Below are 14,860 nucleotides of genomic sequence, written 5' to 3' on the forward strand. Positions count from 1 at the left end.
ATAGGGCCTATACATACTGTATGTAGGTTGTATTGTAAAATTAGGTTATTTTATGCTTTATTATTAATTGTAATTATTGTGTTAAATTGTATTGTGTATTCTTATTGTATTGTGTATATAATTGTATTGTGTATTGTAATTTTATTGTGTATTGTTTATATTGTGTATACCACTGCCATCGGGTGCTTGCCCACTTGCAGTGTAAATAAATACATACATTATTTCTATTAGGTACCGGTACTATTATTATTGGGATTAAGATTAAGATTAAATACATCACATATTCATTATAGGAGGTCTCGCCACCCTCATTGAATATTAACACGACTACTATGAAGTAGTCAATGTGTATTATCACCTTTAAATCGAGAAGAGTTCAACCGGCACCGTGGATTGTGTCCCGCCATAGCTCAGTTGGAAAGAGCGCTCAGCGTGCAGAGCTGAAAGGTCCCGGGTTCGATTCCCGGTGCCAGAACGAATTTTTCTCGATTTAAAGGTGATAATTAAGATTAAAGTTAAATATCGACTGTTAATGTAACTTTGAATATTGCTTAGGCCTATACTTTAAAAGCTTCTTGCATGAACAAAAGTACATTATTTGTCTTTTTTTTTTATTTAAATGGTTATTTTTTTCGGCCTAGCCACTGGATTCAAGATTTTGCTTGTTCAAACCTAACGAAGGGAGATAAATAAACTGCGAATCATGTATTTTATATGTAAGAGTTCGTTAAAGAAATCTGTCCCTGATAGAGGACTTTAGGCAAACTTAATTCAGCCAATAATTTCAAGGGAAAAATTGTTCCAGGGCCAGGTATCGATTCCGGGACCTCTGGTTGAACGTACCAGTGAGCTACCTGGGAACTCCACCCGACACCATCTCAACTTTTCCCTTTATATCCACACAACTCATGGGCTGACGAAACGCCAGAGACCCACATCGAGTACACACAATCTCTGTGTGACTTGGAATTGTGGTTTTCTGTTAACGTACACAGTGACGTATATATTACGCAAATCTAATCTTTCAGATAAAGCTCCCTGTAAAGCAGATTTGAATAGTTTCAAGGGAAAAATTGTTCTGGGGCCGGGTATCGATCCCGGGACCTCTGGTTGAACGTACCAGCGCTCTGCCAGCTGAGCTACCTGGGAACTCCACCTGACACCGTCTCAACTTTTCAAGTCACACAGAGATTGTGTGCACTCGATGTGGGTCTCTGGCGTTTCGTCAGCCCACGCGAGTTGTGTGGATATAAAGGGAAAAGATGAGATGGTGTTGGGTGGAGTTCCCGGGTAGTTCAGTTGGCAGAGCACTGGTACGTTCAACCAGAGGTCCTGGGATCGATACCCGACCCCGGAACAATTTTTCCCTTGAAATTATTCAAATCTGCTTTACAGGGAGCTTTACCTGAAAGACTAGATTTGCGTAATATATACATCACTGTGTACGTTAACAGAAAACCACAATTCCAAGTCACACAGAGACTGTGTGCACTCGATGTGGGTCTCTGGCGTTTTGTCAGCCCACGTGAGTTGTGTGGATATAAAGGGAAAAGTTGAGACGGTGTCAGGTGGAGTTCCCGGCTAGCTCAGTTGGCAGAGCGCTGGTACGTTCAACCAGAGGTCCCGGGATCGATACCCGGCCCCGGAACAATTTTTCCCTTGAAATTATTCAAATCTGCTGTACAGGGAGCTTTGCGTGAAAGACTAGATTTGCTTAATTCAGCCACATCTTGTCCACATTGACTCCTGACATTGTTGTTAAATATAAAAAGGTACCTACTGCTGCTGCTACTGCCGCCATTGGTTTACAGTAAGTGCTGATTCCCTGCTAACCTTGCAGTTGCAATGGTGTTCTTATTGTTCTCAGATTTCAACTTGGCATACTTGCAGAGACATGGGTTTAACACCCCATTGCTTTTCCGTGATAAAACTGGTCTTGGTTTAAGAGTTCCCAGCCCAAACTTTTCTGTGAATGACGTTCGTATGTGTGTTGGTGAGTACATTGTTGGATCAGCATATTATATGTGTAGTAAACAAATTATACTTATAATTTTGAAAATCTGTTAACTAATTGTAATTATAAATTACAGGTTCAAGACGAGTTTTAGATGTAATGGATGTGAATACGCAAAAAAATGTAGAAATGTCTATGAAAGAATGGCAGCGGTACTACGATGATCCAAACAAAGATAAACTGCTCAACGTTATCTCGCTTGAATTTTCACATACAAAACTTGAAAATTATGTCCAGACTCCATCTTTGGTTGGTACATTTTTTTAATCATATTAAATTTTACTTATCTTAATTTAGATGAAAGTGAATATAAGTAACTTATGATTTGTTGACCATATCTGTAAATTTTAAATCCACAGGTATTATCATAATATTGGTAATTTTTACTCATTTAGATGAAATAAATATTCTGTATTCTTGCCATTAGTGGAGATTTTTTTTTCACAGTAAACATACACACAGCATGTTCTTTAATCTTATAATAAAGATATTGTGTTAACTAAGATTGTCAATTAAATATGTTTAGAATTCACGTTGTAGATGAGTATAAGATGTTAAAAGAGTTCACAACTAACGTTATAACGTATTTAAGGATTCATGATGAATATACGTATTTTGAGAAGCATAAATTAATTTTTCTCACTCGGTCACATTTTGCATTATTGTCTGTAAAAGCTTTGTGGAACTGATGGCTATTCTTTCTTTTGTGTTTGATGTCCATAGGTAAGGCAAATTGACTGGGTTGATGTGGTGTGGCCAAGACACCTCAAAGAAGCACAGACAGAATCCACAAATGTGCTTGACGAAATGATGTACCCCAAAGTTCAGAAATATTGTTTAATGTCTGTGAAGGGATGTTACACAGATTTTCATGTGGATTTTGGAGGGACGTCAGTCTGGTACCATATACTGAAAGGGAGCAAGGTAAAAAATTAATAATAACGAAATCAATCCCAATTTTAAATTTGCATCATACGTTATTTTGTATATGTATGATTTACTTTGATAAAACAGTGTTATTTTTAACTAATAACTTTCACCGGAAGTAGTCTATAATTTACCATTATTTGGTTTAAGGGATATAATTTGAATTGAGTGAAATGGAACAACGTAATGTTATAATGTGACACTATAATTAATTTCATTTTTATTTACAGATATTCTGGTTAATTCCTCCAACGGAACGTAATATCCAGTTGTATGAAAACTGGGTTCTTTCAGGGAAACAATCAGATGTGTTCTTTGGAGACACTGTTGATAAGTGTGGCCGAGTGACTTTAACTGCTGGTAATACATTCTTCATCCCTACTGGATGGATTCATGCTGTATACACACCAATAGACTCTCTTGTGTTTGGAGGAAATTTCCTTCATTCATTTGGAATTGAGAAGCAGTTGAAGACAGCACAAGTAGAAGACACAACACATGTACGTTACTTTTATTAATTCATGCAGTTGGATATATGTTTATCTTGGTAGTAAATATGCTGTAAATTAATTTTGTTGGGGTATTTACTGCCTTTGTTAAATTAATTGACGTTTGTTGCTGTCATATCGTTTTGTGCATAATTACAGTAAATGTAGTTCTGGCCATTCCTGAAGAAGTGAGATGTTAACAAGTTTACTACCATAAACGACCATAGTCAATTAAGGATGGTTACTGTTGCATATCCTAAACCCTTGATTCTCAACCTGAGGGCAACAGAACAGTTAATGGGAGGCCGCAAACAAAATAATAATAATAATTTTTAAAAGCTGTTCTATGACAATTTAAACGTGACTATTTTACATTAAAGGCCCTGTCTGATTAAATTTCATGTTTTCCTAATTGAAGAGATTATTTTATCACAAAGAAAATCCGCATGTTGTAATTCGATTCGTTCTCTGGCAATCCATTTGCAAAATTTTGCGTTGCATTGTCGATGTCAGAAGTTCACAGCGTGGACAGCTGCTGACATTGCATCATAGCATTATAGCTTGGTAATGCATGCTGTCTGTGTATCCACTGCTAAAAAAATTGTGATGATTTGCTGTGTTTTTGGTTGTTTTAATCGTCCTGAAGATCATTGGAAGTTTTCATAAATTTCCAACCTGACCTGGTTGTTTCAATTATGACTTTTGGAGATTACGTCGATAAGTGACACAAGTTTCGCAGTTTCTTCGTGACTACAAATTTGAAGAGATTTCTCATGTTCCCTACTCACCTGACCTCGATCCTAGCGACTTTTGGCTGTTCCAATGATGACTTTTGGAGATGACATCGAGAAGTGACACCAAGTTTCACAGTTTTTTCGTGGCAACAACTTTGAAGTGATTTCTCATGATCCCTACTCACCTGATCTGGATCCTAGCGACTTTTGGCTGTTCCAATGATGTCTTTTGGAGATGACATCGAGAAGTGACACAAGTTTCGCAGTTTCTTCGTGGAAACAACCTTGAAGTGATTTCTCATGCTCCCTACTCACCTGATCTGGTTCCTAACGACTTTTGGCTGTTTTCAACGATGAAAGACGCTCTCCGTGGTCGCACATTCACTAGTGCCGCTATTGGATCAGCGATTTTCCAGTGGTCAAAACATTCCTAAAGAAGCATTCACAGCTGCCTTTGAATCATGGTGTCGACGGTGTGAAAAAGGTGTATGGCTGCAGGGAGTTTACATCAAGAAGTGACACAAGTTTCGAAATTTTTCGTGTGATTAGTTTGTGAGAAAAAAGTCGGAGGTGTTATAGCTTGAATGCATCTCGTACAGAAGATCCAACATTGCTCGGATACTTTATATTTCACGGTCATTTTGTTAATTCTGATTTCTCTTTACTTTGTAATTAAATCAGATATATTATAAATATTAAGCAAAGGAGTGGATAATTATTGGTTTTAGTTTTCCAAATAGATGGGTAAAATAAAAAGATAGAAGCAAGGTATGAATTGTGTGTTGGGCTCGAAATACTACTTGTAACCTATTTTCTTGCAGCTTATAATATGTTGCACTCTAGGACAGATCGAGATTTTGTTGCATATATAAATGATGTGATTCTTATTGATTTTGTTGCTTTCCTAACTGAATTACTAAAAGTTCATAAGTTGTGAAAAAATTTGCACTAGTTTCAATGATTTGTCATCTTAAACTACATAACGTTTAACATAAAACATCACAGAATCCTAAATGTTTTATACAGTATTTTGACTATACCAGTGTTGCAATATTTCAGTTGATTTATAAAGTTATTTTGCGGATGTGATATACAATGAAAATTAAAATATTCACAAGTTCTATGCTCATTACGAATTTTGCATTGATGTTAATGTACCAATGTTACGCATTTTGGTTTAGGTACCGCAGAAGTTCCGTTACCCGTTCTTCACTGAGATGCTGTGGTATGTACTCGAGCGGTATGTGCACTGCTTATTAGGTCGCTCTCACCTGGATGAAGGTGGTGGTGGTGCAGGAAGCCCGGATTCTGAGACTCCCAAGCGTTCTAATTCTCCACAGCCACCAGAAAACCACATTCATCTAACACCACAGGTATCATTTTTAGATTTTATTGGTTTCTAGTTGTTTACCTGTCCCACACAGTGGTGTCATGGTCTGAGGCATCCTGCCTAGGACTCGCGTTACGGAATGTGTGCTGGTTCGAGTCCCCATGGTGGAAGAAATGACGAGTGCATCGGTAAATGTTCGTCTTCATGTGCATATCTGCACATGCACAGAGGGGATGAGTGTGTTCGTACACACACATACACACCGTTTTTCTTGCCCTTCCTGATAATGGAGGTGGAGAATGCAGTTGGGAAACATTGTATGTTTCTGTATCTGTAACATGGTGCGAAAAAAGAAATGCACCGTGCAGTCTAAGTTCGAGAATTGAGGCATCTACTTCAATTCTTTCCGCGAAATTTATTTTTTCTTTCTTTTTCTGTTATATAAAGGAATGACCTGATTTGGAAGGCTAACAACTGCAGCATCGATTGGCCCTTTTGTACCTTACCACTCTTATTGAAGTCCAAATGGCGGCCCGCTTTCTTTGTAGATGTTGTGATTTGGCTATGTGGTGTCATCTGTCGATTCAGCTATGTACGAGGCGTGTCCATAAAGTAACTTTCCCACTCATCCCACAGCTAGCAAACCATATGTTGTGCAGAGCGACTGCATGTACGTGATAGAGTAATGTCCTGGCATGGTGCATGCGCTAGCGGAACTTCCCGAGTGCTCTCAGTAGCTTCGTTGCATTGGTTGAAGATGGACGCTCATATTCCAGCTCCCACCGCGTGTTAAGTGTGATCAGTGATCAAGTTTTTGAATGCACAGGGCATAGCATTGATTGAAATTTATTGTCAGCTGTGCCAGCCTATGGGCCTAACGTCATGAGCAAGCAGATGATGCGTTGCTCCACAAGGTCGTCTGTGATATGGTTGGCCTCCCACTGGCTCCTTGTCTTGCACATTTTGGCGTCCTGCTGAAAATTGTCTACAGCAGCAATGCACCATCTGCTTGCTCATGACGTTAGGTCCATAGACCAGGCACAGCTAACAATAATTTCAGTCGCCACTATGCTCTGTGCATTCAAAAATTTAATCACTGATCGCACTTCACATGTGGCGGGAGCTGGAATAGGAGCATCCATCTTCAACCAATGCAATGAAGCTGGTGAGAGCATTCAGGAAGTTCCATTAGTGCATCCACCATGCCAGGACATTACTCTATCACATACACGCAGTCGCTTCGCGCAACATATGGTTTGCTAGCTGTGGGACGAGTGGGAAAGTTACTTTATGGACGCGCCTCGTAGCATTAAGGTTCTAATGAAATTCCACTAGAGTGCCCTTTCACCCCCTCCCCTTCTTTCGTCCGCAAGCACACCTCATATTGTTGCCATGTATGTGCCAGTCACAATACTACATGATGATGATGACATCGTTTTTTTTGGGGGGGGGGTTAATGCTGTTGTAATGATGATAATGATACTGAATATTGAAATGGAAGTGATGATGGAGGGAATCAAATACAGAGAAAACCCCTCTTAAACCTTGGCTTTGTCCACCACAGATATACCAGGATTCGAACCTAGGTTCGCATTTTTCGTAAGGGTACGTACACGTTGGAGCAACGATAAACGATAAGAGAAAAGATCTAGCGACGCTTTGGTATTATCAAAGAATCAAGTGTTCATATCGAAGCAACGAGGTCGCGGGAAGCGAACATTTTGTTTTATCAGTAGATGATATTCTATGCATCCACTTAATGGAAGAAGATATATAGGAAATATCAGCTGCCAAGTTCAAGGTTAATGTAACTTAAATACGTACAAAATTAAACCCGTTTCTCATCCTGAAGATAGTATAAATTCGTTGTGTTGTGATTGGTTCTTGTGAACACGTAACATATGACGAATAAATACACAACTGATCAATTTGTCAATATCTACAATAATTAATTTAATAAGCCAAAATAATAATAAATCGATTAATATTCGTATATATTGATAACCACCGGTATTTATACAGATTAATATTATCTTAATCAGAGATCATATGAACGACAAGAGCGAAGAAAATGGAACTTTGGTTTTTTGTCGCTTTTATCGTGTATCTTCGCTTTTATCGTTACTCCAATATGCACACCTCAATGACAATGCATGCTTCAATTCTCTCTGATATAGCATCGCTGCTTCTTTTATCATTTATCGTCGCTCCAATGTACCCTAAGCCAGCACCATGTCAACCGAGCTACGATTGCGGTCTCTCTTGAAAAATCAGTTTGTAGTATCATAAAATAGGCAGCATATAGCTACTTCCAAATTTGTTCTTTATCAAGTCATGAATATCACTGAATATAGGCTACTCTTCAGAGCACTATTAAGTAAAATCAGTGAAATAACGTTATCATGATTATAATTATTTTATTCTTGTGTTCACATCTCTCTTGCCCTCTCTCTTGATTGATTCAGCAGAATCTGCATAGATTAACAACATATTTCAAGGATTATTTTACTCTTATTTAATTTGCGTAGTTTATAAAACTTGTTTACTTACATGTTTTACATTCCCCCTGCCTCCCCCCCCCCCCCCACCTAAATAATTTATTATCGCATTTTTATTTTTCCAGGAGTTGCATGGCCTTAAAGCCATTGTGATGTTCCTCCATTCACTACCTACCAACAAGAAGAATGTTCCAGAATTGATTCGAGATCCTATTGCTCTTATCAAGGATGTGCGAACTCTTGTGGAACAGCATCGGTACGACAATCCTGAAGCAGCTGTTACTGGGAAACCAATTCTAAGAGGCCCAGACCAGTCTGATAGGGTAATAGTGCTTTTTTAGTCATTATTTGATTGCGCTTTTAGTTGCAAATCCTATTGTAATAAGGATATTTAATTGGATTAAGAATCATAATGCTCCTGTTAATCAAAATGTTGATATTTGGTCAAAATTATTTCAGGAAATAATTGCTACCACTTACTGTATTATGTCAATGAAAGAAAAGCCACACTCTTTGTTTATGAACAAAAGTAGCAGTGAAGTTAATGATATCAAATGTGTATACAGGATGTGGCTAATGGCATTTTTATGATTTCTTAGAATACATGATTTTCTGTAAAAGTACAATTTTGAAAGATAGAAATAAGCTAAGTTTATTTCATGCAGGACTTGCTTGATTACGTCATCTCTTTCTGTACATATGATCCCTATTGTTTACACTTATCATTGGGTGATTTAATCTTGCCTTAAGATAACATGGACTAAATATATTCCCATTATCGTTGTTGTTGTTGTTGTTGTTATTATTATTATTATTATTATTATTATTATTATTATTATTATTATTATTATTATTATTATCATTTTCATTTTATTAAAGTTTGGGAAATTGTTCTCTCTAGTGAAGACAATGCCATATTCTAGGAGAAAATTAGGCGATGCACACAAAGATTGGCCATAATTTAGAAGAAAGATGTTAAACCATTAGTTTTCAAGGACAGTAAATTGTTTTTGTTCTGAAACAGAATTAAAAGCAATGCTCACAAATGATTCCATGTATTGTGGGTCCCTATCACCACGGCATGGCATGTCCTCAGGTTGCGTCCTCCAGATATGGAGGGTAGCTGTGAATATATTGAATAAGCAGTTGCGGATGGCCAATGAGGGGTGGTCCTCCAGCTTGGAGGTTGGGCGAAGGGCTAACAACCCATAACCTTAAAAAACAGCTTGTTACGAATCCTTAAAATAAAAATGCATATAGAGTGTTAGTTGGGAAGCTGGAGGGAAAAAGATCTTTAGGGAAGCCGAGACGTAGATGGGAAGATAATATTAAAATGGATTTAAGGGAGGTGGGATATGATGATAGAGGATAGGGACCAATGGCGGGCTTATGTGAGGGCTGCAATGAACTTCCAGGTTCCTTAAAAGCCAGTAAGTAAGTAAGTACCCACAAATGATTGGTTGTATCTTATAGGGATCGTCAGGAGATGGTAAGAAAACTATTGACCACATCCTATTGGTTTCACCCTGGCTAAGTCCCTTACGTAAAAAAAATTGCTTATTTTACTGGAGTGTGTTTGTTTTATCCAGATTAAAAAAACCACATATTAATTTTCCATTCAGATTTGAAAAAAAAAACTCATTAATGTAGTGGTTTTATTTCTTTTGTTTCAGCCCAGAAATCGTGGTGGACGTCTTCCTCTGACGAAAAACTCGGGTAATCGCAGTTCCACTCCTTTGCCACCAGGGAGCAAGCAGGGAAAACATCGGGGATCAGGAGGGAAGGGTGGTCAAGGTGCGGGGGGTCCTAGGAGAAGACGAACACGATGCAAGAAGTGTGAAGCCTGTCAAAGGAGTGATTGTGGTGACTGTTCATTCTGCTTGGACATGGTCAAGTTTGGTGGTTCTGGTCGAGCTAAACAGACTTGCATCATGAGACAATGCTTACAGGTATTGATTTCACTTCATATATATTCGTGTATACAGTAGAATCTCGTTAGTACTATTTTCTAGGGACAAAACAATTTGAACGTCATATACGGGAAAACATACTACAGTACTGTAAAACATTTTTTTTCTCTTCTGCGTTAAAAACATCATTGGAGCTGTACTTTTCTATAATGGATGGGAGTGTCGTATTTTTCCACAATTCAACAGTGTCAGCATTCACACTTGCAGCCTCGCCTCGGAAACATCTGTATGTTAGACTGTGATTGTTCTTGAATCTTTCAATTCAAGCATTTGAAGCTTTGAAGTCTGAAAGTCTCATCTTTAGTGCTAAATGCGCTGTTTTAGCACGAACCATGGTGCCATCAATTGGTGTATTCGAAGCACAGACTTGTTTGAACACGTTTTAGGCCCGATTGTATAAACCATTTAATCTTAGATCAGAGGTTAAATTGATCCTTGTTTCAGCTGAACTTGGAATTTTGTGTTGTATAAAGTCTAATCTGAGATTAATTTGTCTCAAACTAAAGTCAACTTTGACTGAAGAAATTTCTCCGATTAAGTTAGATGATCCAAGTTCAGTTATTTCTTTTCTGTTTGAAATATACGAGTGACAGATTGTGCAAATAAAATATCCATTATTATTAATATTAATAGATATGTTAGGTACATTTATATGTATTTCTTTCAATTTCTTGCCTTAATACACAAACATTCTTATATTTTATAAAGCTCTATCGTATTCAGCAGAACTATCAAATAACATAACCTATAATTATATTATGTTTATAACAACCATTAATTATTAATGGATATGATAGGTACATTCATAAATGTTCAATTAACTGTATTGTTAAACGAAAATTGTCGTTTTATAAAGCTTTATTATGTTTAGCAGTATCAAACACCATAACATGATAACAACTTGGAGAACAGTCAACCTTCTTCTTATTGTCCGCCATTATTTACATTGAAAAAAAAAAACAGTGTCTCCAACAGAGTGTAATATGGAAAGTCGCCAAAAAGTAGTTGTAAAGTCGCTAGATTTCTCATTATCAACAAAGAAAGATTAAATTTTGTCACTATGGGGTGCTGAAAAGGTCACTAAATCCCTATTTAAGCAATATAAAAGTTAAAAGAAATTGTTGTTGAAAAAGAGTTAAAGTCGCTAGATTGGCAACACTGAACAAACCTGTATAACATGGTCCGCGCATCACATATTTCACCTGTTTATGTGATGTTGCCAAATCCTTTTCACGTGAACTTAGATTGCATTTGAACCAAGGTAATTTGATCGCAGAAAAGTTTTATACGATAGAAGAAGTGTCTGAACTCGGTTTACTTTTCGATCTTAGTTGATCTTTAGTCAGGGAGTTTTATACAATTGGGCCTTAGTAACACGTTCTCTAACTGTGGAAACTGACCCTCACATACACGTTTTCGTTTTCCGATTTTTCCTTCTAAATACTCTGCTTCGATTATTTTTCTTTTGCTCACTATCATATTCAGTGTTGATGGAGAAATGTTGAGTTTCTGCACAATATCAACGCGCTTCTTGCAGTTCATTTCTTGAATTATGATCCATTTTTCTTCTTTCTTAATATGCTTTACTTTCGTCTGATCCATGGCATAAAAACTCTTGTCTTATGTACAAACTTCCACCAACAGTGAAACAAGTTACTGACGATACTATCAGACTTCGTCCTCCTTCAACTTCTTCTAACGGAAACGAAGTAGCAGCATGCTGCGTGCCTGCATTGGCATAGGCAGCAGAGATGAGGGGGTGAGAGTGTGAGAGAGAATGCATGCGTGTGATGTGCGATTGTTCATCAGTATGGCTGCTGACCAAATTTGAACGAGTAAGCGGGAGACGTAAGACATGTAAACAGATAATTTTAATGTGTGTTTAATGGAATTGGGCTGGGATTTCCAAAAATAGACGTACTAAAAGGAAAACGTTGTAATAGGAATATGCTAACTAGATTCCGCTGTATATAATTTTTGAAAATAAGATTAGATTCGATATTGTCATAAACTCGTCATAATGTCATATCCATCTGTACTCAAGATTACTGACGACTAAGGAAAAAAATAGGGTTGGGCGGAATAGATGAAGCATTACGAAAGTACTTTGGGATAGACGGACAGGGCTGGAATCAGCAAATGGTTGGCCCTAGACAGCATTACACGTCCTGTCCCAGAACATTTTTCTCAGTGTTGATTGTATTAAAGGTTGTTAGAGTCACCGTATAATTCAGTTGGTTTGTGCCCTAAATTGAGACATCCTACATGTAGTTTCCTGTGGTTTTCTTACTGTGCTAAGACTAAATGTCAGCATGCCCCGCTAAAAGAAATGGTCCATGGACATAACAATAATTCTCTCTAAATGGCATTTTCTTAATTTGAAACATTTACTTTAAGGGCATGTAGTCTGGGCTTTCATTTTGCATTCACAGACGTCTTACAGAACTGTGGGTCGACTCCCAGCTCATACTGAGGTCTTCACTATTAATACTAATTCAGTTTGATCCTCAGGACTAGTGAGAATTGCCATGCTTACACCACTGAATTCTTGTGAAAATGTCTTAAGAGTTTGTGTATTGAGAACGAGTAAACAGTATCAAGAACACTGTAGCCAAACTTCATGGGATTATAGCTCAAGTAGAGCCTGATCACAAACTCGTGGCACCTGTGCAAAAGACGAATTGGCATCCACTTACATGGACTTGTCCAAGAGTCTTGCTGGGGGGATGTTTGAACAGTACGCTCAATGAATAAACATTTTGCTTGGAAATGGCCGCACATGCAGAACTTCCCACTCTGAAGCCTTGGAAAGATGGATGCTTGCGTAGGTTGGTGCCACGAGTTTGCAATCAGGGTCTATCAGGAATGTTTGCTCCTTCATGTTCAAGAAAGTGTTTCAGCATCGAGGATCTGTTGCCAGACTTCATGGGGCCATAGCTGAAGTATCAGAGGAACATTTGTTTCTTCATTGTCAGGAAAGCGTTAACTGTTAGACAGGTACCTATGTTGACATGAGGGGAGGTACTTTTGAACTTGCCTTCTAGGTGATTTTCATTATTCTTGATTTCTATGTATGTTGAGTACTTGAGTAAATGTTTTTTAATACTATAGTCGTTTTCAGTTTCACATTTGCTCCATTTGACACCATTTTTTTTCTCATTGTCTGAATAACAATTGAAGGGTGCAGAGGAAAAATTATGAATGTGACATTTCTGTTAAGGGCGAGATAATGATCTAATTCAGTATATTACTAGAAAATTATTACTGTTTCTATTGAAAACAAAGGAAAAAATAACTATCCATGATGGCAATTCTCCTTTTTATCAGCCTTGACAAGAACAACACAAGTTTGTAGTAATTTATTGAATTGGATAGTGACATCATCCTTACTATAATTTTGACTTCGTTTTTTCCTTGTATCCTTCAATTGTTCTGACGACATTGATTTCTATCTTCAGATTACTTAAAGGATCTTTATTGTTTTTTTTTTTATATAGCAGTTTCTGACCATGTAACATGAATGTTGTTAGTCTTGTAATGAAAATATAATAATTCTTTACAGCCAATGTTGCCAGTTACTGCAGCATGCGTCACTTGTGGACTTGATGGCTGGGGACAGCAGCCTGTTATCCCTATTCAGAAAATGAACAGGGAAATTCCAAGTTCACTGATGGAGTGTAGTGTGTGTTACGAGATCATCCACCCTGACTGTGTTGCCAAGCTTGTGAGTAATTAATTTTAATTGAGGTTGAACACTTATACATTATGATTGTGAATAGAAATGTAGCAAGGGAATAGAAATATCTATCTATCTTCGTAGTGTATCTAGCTACTTGCTGACAACACATGCTCCACTATGTTTCACTATGAATTTCCTCTCTTACAAATGATGGGTAAAAAGCACGATGCTTGTTGTATATTTCAGCAGCCACATTCCAAAAATAAGGTGTATTCAATATGTATTGGAGAGAATTGTCCAAGGTTACAGGGATTGTAGATTTTAGATTAGCTCTATGGATGTTTGTGACAGGGCAGTTTAAGAGGATATGTTCCAAATCTTCTTCGTTATGTCAACAAAAATCGTGACATTTTGCTAATAATTTGTCCACGTCTGTATATTCGAAATAAAATTGAATTCAAACGCAAACTTACTAGGCACTTGGTCAGTAATTGATTTCTTGTAAATAGTTTCCTTAATCTATCACAAAATATTTCAATATCCAGTAATTTCATCACTACAATTTTGTTATTCTAGGTTTAATTTGTAATTCAGTAAATATAAAATTTCTTTGTTTTTCTATGATAAATTATCTGGCTTTAATTAGTCAGGTAATCATTTCGTACTTTGATTTTTATTGTAATTGTAAATTTAATACTAATTGTAATTTTATTCTTCATATTATAGTTGGAATCTCCTGGTAGAGGGGCAGAGAAGGCCTCACAGCCTTATCTCTACCAGATTAAATAAATAAATACTAATACTATATTCAAAATCTGTTCCTAAACCTTTTCAGACCTCATCAGCAGCATAGTGTAGGCTATATCTGTTTTGAGTAAAAATATTACTGTATCTACGAATTATGGATCCCAAAATAAACAAGTTTAAAGCATCTTCATAAAAAAAATTAAATCTAAAAGTTGTTGCTGTTGTTGTTTTCTAATGCCAGGCGTTTGACAATGAAGTCATTTGACATCTTGCACTCCAATATTTTTCAAAGATATTATCATGGCCAGCCACTGAAGCACAGATTTTTAAATGGCAAGTTGTAGCCGATTTAAGTGAACACCATATTTTAACGTTTTGGTGGCTACTTCATTCACATACAACCCCCAGAATGTCTGGAGGACCACACCTGCTGTTGGTTGACGTGTCCATTGGACCTAGCTGGGAGATCTTGT

General features: G+C 37.2%; 1 protein-coding gene across 5 annotated transcripts in view; it reads left to right on the forward strand.

The window, feature by feature from the left end:
* Kdm2 (Lysine demethylase 2) overlaps positions 1 to 14,860 on the forward strand; it is a 104,044-nt gene that overhangs the window by 60,201 nt on the left and 28,983 nt on the right. For all 5 annotated transcript variants that reach the window (XM_069827973.1, XM_069827971.1, XM_069827972.1 and 2 more), the window contains exons 3-10: positions 1,868 to 1,993; positions 2,091 to 2,263; positions 2,738 to 2,938; positions 3,172 to 3,441; positions 5,345 to 5,536; positions 8,117 to 8,314; positions 9,665 to 9,940; positions 13,524 to 13,685. In XM_069827973.1, coding sequence (XP_069684074.1) covers positions 1,868 to 1,993; positions 2,091 to 2,263; positions 2,738 to 2,938; positions 3,172 to 3,441; positions 5,345 to 5,536; positions 8,117 to 8,314; positions 9,665 to 9,940; positions 13,524 to 13,685 — 1,598 coding nt within the window. The remainder of the gene's footprint in view (positions 1 to 1,867; positions 1,994 to 2,090; positions 2,264 to 2,737; positions 2,939 to 3,171; positions 3,442 to 5,344; positions 5,537 to 8,116; positions 8,315 to 9,664; positions 9,941 to 13,523; positions 13,686 to 14,860) is intronic.

Source organism: Periplaneta americana, chromosome 6 (genome assembly GCF_040183065.1).
Source record: "Periplaneta americana isolate PAMFEO1 chromosome 6, P.americana_PAMFEO1_priV1, whole genome shotgun sequence".
Classification (NCBI taxonomy): Eukaryota; Metazoa; Arthropoda; class Insecta; order Blattodea; family Blattidae; genus Periplaneta; species Periplaneta americana.